General features: G+C 36.4%; 1 protein-coding gene across 1 annotated transcript; it reads right to left on the bottom strand.

Moving 5' to 3' along the window:
- Positions 1-2745: 2745 nt before the first annotated feature.
- Positions 2746-4376, bottom strand: LOC132629295 (putative F-box protein At1g32420). The gene has a single exon (XM_060344995.1). The coding sequence runs from the start codon at positions 3981-3983 to the stop codon at positions 2850-2852; it is 1134 nt and encodes a 377-aa protein (XP_060200978.1). The 5' UTR covers positions 3984-4376; the 3' UTR covers positions 2746-2849.
- Between the last annotated feature and the right edge of the window lie 3520 nt (positions 4377-7896).

The following is a 7896-nucleotide window of genomic DNA, read 5'->3' as shown; positions in this document are numbered from 1 at the left end:
ATTTGGAAATCTATATTAATTTAACTACTCTAAATTCAATTAGTTTGACAAATAGTTATTTAATGATAAGAGTAAAATCGAAATACAAATATAATAATTCTCTCTCGATCTGTCAAAGTGGACAAGTAAAAGAGAATTATGCTTAGTATATGTAATAAGTAATAGGGAATCGAAGGAATATAATTTAGCATGATAATGGTGCATGTGAAAGGCGTATGTCATCATTGTTATGTATTTATTGTTTTAATGTAAACATCAGGTGTTTTTACCTCTTATAAACAGCCAAATTGTGTGACTTTTTCTAAGTTAAAGAGATTCAAATGTTAAGAACTTTTCGTCGATGCTTAAATGATTAACATAAAACTAATATGTTACATAATATGATCAACTTGGTACGATTGATTCTTTTTATGTTATCATCCAATATTTGCAGTCGACTCGCTCGACTAATTCATTTTGGTATGTATTTTACGAGAATAAAGCACTTGCTATCAACAAGCTAAGTACTCCATTTATATGGAGCAAGAATAGACAACTATGGATATTCACAAAATCTTGTAATGCACTTAAAACACATTAAGGACTTTGCAGGAAGCCATGTGAAGATCTTAAAGATTATATCTTGGGGAATTGCAGTTGAGGGCGACTGAATTGCAGTTGTCTTGTTTTTGAATGATTTTAGGAGTTCTCTTTTTTTTTTTCTTTTTCTGTTTTCTATTAGGAGAAGATAAAGCTAAAAGAATACTTATTCGAGTTATTTCTGTTTCTTGGCCCGCACTTATTCTTGTTGTATGCAGTGTAATCTTGAGTTATTGTGAAACAAACATATCAGACATCCTCTCTGCAATTTTTCAATTTGGAATCACTCCATGATATCAGGGCAGAACATTCTTTCGTGTTAGATCAATGGACGAGGTTTAACGATATATATGGTAAGTTATCTTAAAGAGTTTGTGTAACTGAATTTCTTAATTAAAGAAAGTTGTGGTCCTCTATTGAAATGAACTTACCCCAAAATGAAGAACATTAGTGATTGACTAGTAGTAATTAATTAGTTAAAAGTGGAAGGAAAAGGGAAAAGGTTGTTACTCCAGTGTGCTTGATATCCATGACGCCGAGATTTCCCATAACGTTGAATGACCCTCGGGGATTTCTCAATCGAGAAAATCAGTTTATGTAAATCACCTTCTACTGCTTTACAAATGAGTCTGACAATAATTTTATGTTCCTCCATCCTTGCTCCACCGCAATTGGAATGTTGCCACTAAGCAACAAATTAAATGACAACTCCAAAACCTGTAGAACTTGTATCCGAAAAGTGAATCATCAATGGGGCCTGAAATTTGATAATTAGGCAAGCTCAAGACTGTCAAGTTAGGAAAATATGAAGATAAAGATTGACACCACTCACTCCTCTGAGCTGAAAGATCAACACCATCAAGGTAAAGCTCTCTAAGCTCTGTTAAGTTCTCAATGAAATGTATCAAATTGGGTCATTATATGCTTTCCATTCAGGCAATCAACTCTTCTCAAAGATGATGGTCCCAAAAAGCACAAGAAACTCCGAATGCCTTCCAGTTTAAACTTGGAAACAGAGTATTGCAAAATGTAGCTCTCCTTATTAAGCCCCTTGATTTCTAATTCTCTCCAGCTCTCTCTCGTGACATCATAACACAAACATAAAGTCACGAAAAATACAATTTCCCATCACGGGCTGTGCTATGGTTACTTTGATTCAAAATGATGGAGAAGGTGAGGTACTAAAAAGCATGATTCAGAAAGTGACAGGGATCAGGTATATGATAAATGTCCTCGGTAGCCTGGCTCAAGAGGTTCTAATCACTGAATGTGACATAGAGAATGTTGGTTCAAATCTTAGTAATGATCTCGAGCTAGCAAATAATATAGTGGGAATAATAAACTAACATTCAGTGACTATAGGACTCACTTGGTCCACATCGATGGTGATGATCAAGTACTAACTAGCACAAGAAAATGAGGGAAATTTTGAAAGCTCAGTTTGCAGGCTTCGGCAGATCGCTCTGCGACGCTCGTGGAGAGTGCTGTGGACAGCACTAACTATTCTGTTAAACATTGTGGTGGCTATGCACAAAATTAGATACTACATGCTTCAAAGTTTGTATAAGACTCAAGCTGTAGACAGCACTAACTATTCAGTGTTGAGAAAGCTTTTGCCGTCACAAGAATAGGGACACAGGAAGAAATATGAGAACTTTTGGTTTAGGACAGGGAATTAGTGAAACCAGTTTTGGTGCTGATTTAGTTCACCAAGCCATAACAATTTTAGTGCAAGAGTTTAGTATTCCTAAAGAAAGTTTACTGTTATTATGCAACTTCCTGCCAATCCAATAGCAAACTAAAAGATACACATACCAAATTTGTCATCTGCAAACGATTAAGTTAATGTTACATACCTTTCCATTTTTGAAGAAGTTAATTCAGAAACAGTTGGATGTTTCAAGAAATGCTTCAAATCAGAAAAGGGTCTTAACCGAAGGAAATTTCCAACTTCAGTCCAAATCATGTACATTTGTCATCCAAATATATCCCATATTCGGTTCATTTTTTTTTACTACTTACTTGCTTAGTAATAGCATTACTACATGGATGAGTTTGTGGGAACAAAATTTTATCAGACGATAAAATAAAACTGTGTCTGAAAGTTTATCAACAAGATTTTAGGGTGCGAAGGCACTAAGGCAAGAATAGCATAAAGGGCAAAAGTTTAGATTACCAATAGTCTGTTACAGAGTTTGGAAAGGAGACTATGATCTGAAAATCACTCAAAATGCCTTCCAGTTTAAACTTGGAAACAGAGTATTGCACAATCACCCAAAGGCAACAAGATTTTCTATATAATTATGACCGCCTCGCATGAAGCTCTCCGTAGGAAGGCCCTTGATTTCTACTTCTCTCCAATTCTCTGTTGTGACATCATAACACAAACATAAAAGGCGTGACTTCAAGTTCATAATGAAGAGAATATCCCCATCACTGGATTTGCATAATGATATGATTCGAATAAGAGAAAAATGTATATATAGTCGTCTGCCGTTCCATATTGAGGGAAGGCGAATGATATGACTCTTCCATTGATCTTCTTTCTTAATCTTTTCTAAAATCCGCAAGTGGATGTATCCATTAAACCAATTTTCCGAATATGTGACTGCTAAATTACCCTTCACCTCTATCAGCTTTGGCTTGTAATCACCTGGCCAGTAGTGAGATGAATTCCACAATGCAATAATATTGAATTTTTCAGATTTGATATCAAATGTAGCTATAGAAAGTATGTTAGCTTTAGAAGACCAATAGACAAACCGATAGATAACTCCATTAATGCAAACACTGGGCATGATATAGACAATGTCAGGGGAAATGCTTTGAATCTCTCTCCATGATTCGTCTTCGCCTAAAGTTAAGACCCATATTTTTGTGCACCCTTCTCGAACATGCTCTGTTGACAAAAGAACTTTGTACTTCTTTTCTTCTGATTCAAAACCTAATGAATAGTTACACCAAGATACTCCTTTATTCAGGTCGGGAAGAAATCTTACTTCTCTCGTAGTGGGATTGAAAATTGCAGCACGTCGCACACATATTGGTTCCCAAACGCAAAATAAACCATTAACGCAATCCAAACAAGAACCTGAATAGCAGTGGAGTCCATCCAACTTCTCAGTTTCAAAAAGGGTGACAGAAATTTTTCCATCTTCCTTTTGCTCAGCCATATAGAAACCTTTCTCTTCATGGAAAAATAATTTTGTTCCACCACCATGATGAGTCATAGATCGACATCTATAGCTATCCGTAAAATCTGATCCCGAAACAAGAGAATTAAAGAATTTGATAACGCACTTAAAACGCATTAACGACTTGATAGGAAGCCATGAGAATATTTCAAAGATTATTTCTTGGGGAATTGACGGATTGCTTCCCCAAGAATTCATCTTCTTCTCCATTGTTGATTGCTGAAGGCGTACGGCTTTATAGTAGGTAAAACTTTTGCTTCTCCAAAACCCTTCACGTATATATGGAGCTTTTATTTATCAAATTTCAGTTGATTTTACTTTGTTTTTTAATAGGTTTAGAGGTTTTTCTTTTGAAAATGTATAGGTTTTCTATTGGTAATTTTTTTTTTTTAGCTTTAGAACTGTTAAGTCATTTAAAAATTTCAAATTAATTAAAAATTATTTTTTTTTCTTGGGAAAAGGATAAGTCATTTAAAAATTTCGAATTAATTAAAAATCAATTTTATTCTTGGGAAAAGGATAAAAAACAGTCTCTTGTATAAATGTAGGGTAAGACTGCGTACATTTTTTTTAAAGCATAACAATTTTCTTAGCTTGCTTGACCTTGTGAAGTGTCACGACCCGATTTCTAACCGAGTCGCGACCGACAGTCAGTGTGTTGACTTGACAGAGCGTACCTTCTAATATGAATTTCTACCTTGTCATACAAATCAAAGCATTTGAAATAAAATAAAGCATTCTTCTTGAAACTCAAAAACCTTAGTCCGAAAACATTTCACATGTTTCAACTTTACTCTAAAAATTAATGTAAGGATTCTGAAAAACAAGTAAGTTTAATTTCTCTTTTGAGGACTACTTTGCTTGATGTTCATGAAGCTTAGATTATCATGGCTCCTACTGATTATTGTCATGTGATAAGATATGATACTTTCTATATTTTGATGATTGTCAAACCGTGAAGAACTAGAGCGAGACTTGGTCTTTTATCTGTTCTCTCTGTACAACTTGACAGTCACAGCTGTAAAGCTGCAACTGTTCACTGTGTGCAAGGACAGCAATGCTGCAGTGGACTAAAGGTCAAACATAAAGATGAGTTGTCTCCATCTCACTTCTCATGTTTCCCTAGTATATAAGCGACATGTTACAAGGTCTTATGTGAGCCTTGAATAACCTAATTTCACCATACTGAAGAGCAACCGACACAAGGTTCTTCAAGTTCCTCCAAGTGCAAACCTACAACAAACTGTAGGACCTGCTCCTTACAAGTGAAGATGTTTTAGGTCTTTAAGTTTGTTGAGTCTTTGTTTTTTGTTCTATAAATTGTAAACCTACTCTTCTCTAAAGGAAGTTGTTGTGTAGGTATTCTGAATTCTCAAAAGTTGCTTGTAGGAAGTTTATCTTCACAAGTTTTTTAGTGGTACAACTATCTAGAGGTAGTCAAGGTGTATTAGTTGGTTTGGCTAGAGGTAGTCAAACTTTGTTAAGTGTTTGGTTAGATGTTACACCTCGGAAAAGTCCCCGTACATGTACAATGAATAGACCAACGAAGGGTATGAGTGTGCGATGTTATACTAAGTAGGGAATGACGATTCATGAATTTTTGGAAATGAGGAAGTTGTAGAATTTCAATTCAGCCAGTGGTCGTAAAGCAGAATACGGCCCGTAAAGTGATTTACGGACCGTATACTGCCATCGTCCTCCAGCCTTCCAAAAATTTCAACTTTCTGTTAAGTGTTGAAATGGTAAAATACGACCCAGAATACGGATCGTAAACTGAAATACGGCCCGTAAACTGAGTCGTAAACTGCCATGATCATCAGCCAACCTTTCTGTTTTTAATATGCTTAAATACGACCACGTTATACGGCCCGTAAACTGGTTTACGGTCCGTAAACTGTGGTTTACGACCACTGTACACCCCGACCACTGTTCATTAAAAGTCAGCTATTGTGACTATTATAAGTGACTTCTCATACATTTTCGTTCATTTTTCACCTACACAACTCAAGAGACTTCTAGAACACTCAAAACATTTCTTCTACAAGAATCAAAGAGAAATTAATGATCAACTACATGAAATTCATGAAATCAAGGGTGTAAAACTCAAGTGAAGTTCATCCAACCAAGAAGTTCCAAGAAAGGTGAAGTAGGGTTTTGGTGCAAAAGGAAGGATTCCACTCTAAGCTTGCTCAATCATCATCTAAGGTAAGTTTTATGACTTTAGCATGTAACTTAAGGTATTAGAAGGCTAGAAGCTTGAATTGTAGAAAGACATGGAAAATGGGTTTTGGATGAGTGAATAGTGTCACCATTGAATGATAGTTGAATGGAATCATGAAATTTGATATTCTATGATTATGAATAAGTTATAAATGATGATTATATCATGAAACAAGTATTAAATGCGCGAAAACACAATAATGAGTTATACGGATAAATGTGGGAAAATTGGAGGAAAATGGTGGAACGTGGTGAATGTATATAAATGATGGAGGAAAATGGTGGAATGTGGTGAATGTATATAAATGATGGTTGTTGATTGTAATATTGTGGATGTTGTTGTGAGCGTTGGGAGTTGATATGGACTATGGAAAAAGTAGTATAAATAAAGGAAGTACTGCCTAATTTTCTCTAGAAATAGTGACGTATTTCCTTTAGTCGACTAACTAACGCCAATGTGAATTCTCTCGTGAAGGTAGCGACGCGACATTAAAGGAGAGCAAGTGAACGCATAGCTAGCTAAACATCAAAGGTATGTGAGGCTAGTCCTTTCTTTCAAATGGCATGAATCATATAGTATAAGTTTTTTTCCTCTTCATGAATTTATGCAATTCGAGAAGCTAAAAGCCTATATCCCTACATGTCTATATAAGATAAGAGATATGATATGATGATGCCATTATTGATAATGATGTTATTTATTTCTTACACTCACCTTATGTACTAATTCCTTCAAGGTGAGGCAGAATGTCAATAATTGCTCCATAATGAAATCGGGGGATCACGACTTTACGTCACCCCGATAGGGTATAGTTGATCTTGAGTCTTATGCATGTACTATGATAAGCATATTATTATCTCAAGTATTTTATAATGAGCATGTCATGATCATATTACACCTCGCCTAGTTGGTCGGGCAGTCACCGCTAAGGCGGGCAGCTATACGGATACACCATGACCTCTTTGGCATGGGCAGACACCACTAGTGGGCGGCATGAGATGGTACCCCGGATGCGGGAGGCCTGGACGCGGGCTAATGTTATTGATTATCACACCGTTCCGATATGGACGGGCAGCTTGCATGTTGTACATATATGACATGATGATGAGCATGGGTAAGGCAGCATGCATCACTTCTCTTATTATTGTCATTCAGATCCCGATGTTCATATTGATGTTCTCATTACATTATTGTTGTCTTTCTTCATTGTTTATGCCTCTCATACTCAGTACAATATTCGTACTGACGTCCGTTTTCTTTGGACGATGTGTTCATGCCCACATGTAGACAGGGAGGTGAGCTTGATCCAGATTCTTAGTAGCTGTCAGCCAATTGAGAGCACTCCATTGTTCGGAGGTGCTTATGATTCCTCTTTTGGTGTATATGTATATTTGGGCATGACGGAGTCTTTTTTCGTCTATATGTATAGTATGTCAGTAGAGGCTCGTAGATACGCAGTGTGGGTTAGATGGTCTCACAAGATGTTACTTTATGTATATATTATTTTGATGGCCGAGAGGCAAATGTATATAAAGCATTTATGTTTCTATATAAAATATGATTTTCCTCCAATCCGTGTGTAAAATTGGTAAAAGAGCATTAAATGAGTAAGATGAGTATTTGAGCGAGCGGTGCTCGGTGGTTAGCCCCGGGTACCCGTCGCGGCCCCTAGTCGGGTCGTGACACTAGAGGTAGTCAAGAATATGTGGCTTACAATAGGGTTATGGTAAGGCGAGGGATTAAGAGGTTAATTCCTAGATTGCAAAAGGTTGTAATCTGAAAGTTGCTCAGTTAGTGGAGTTGAAATCCTACGTGGTAGGTCATGGTTTTTAATCCCTTGTGCAAGGAGTTTTCCACATGAATATCCTGTGTTATTTACTTACTGCACTGCATAAAGGAACT

The sequence above is a fragment of the Lycium barbarum genome, chromosome 2 (assembly GCF_019175385.1).
Source record: "Lycium barbarum isolate Lr01 chromosome 2, ASM1917538v2, whole genome shotgun sequence".
In the NCBI taxonomy this organism is placed as follows: domain Eukaryota; kingdom Viridiplantae; phylum Streptophyta; class Magnoliopsida; order Solanales; family Solanaceae; genus Lycium; species Lycium barbarum.
This window is presented reverse-complemented; position numbering and strand designations above follow the sequence as displayed.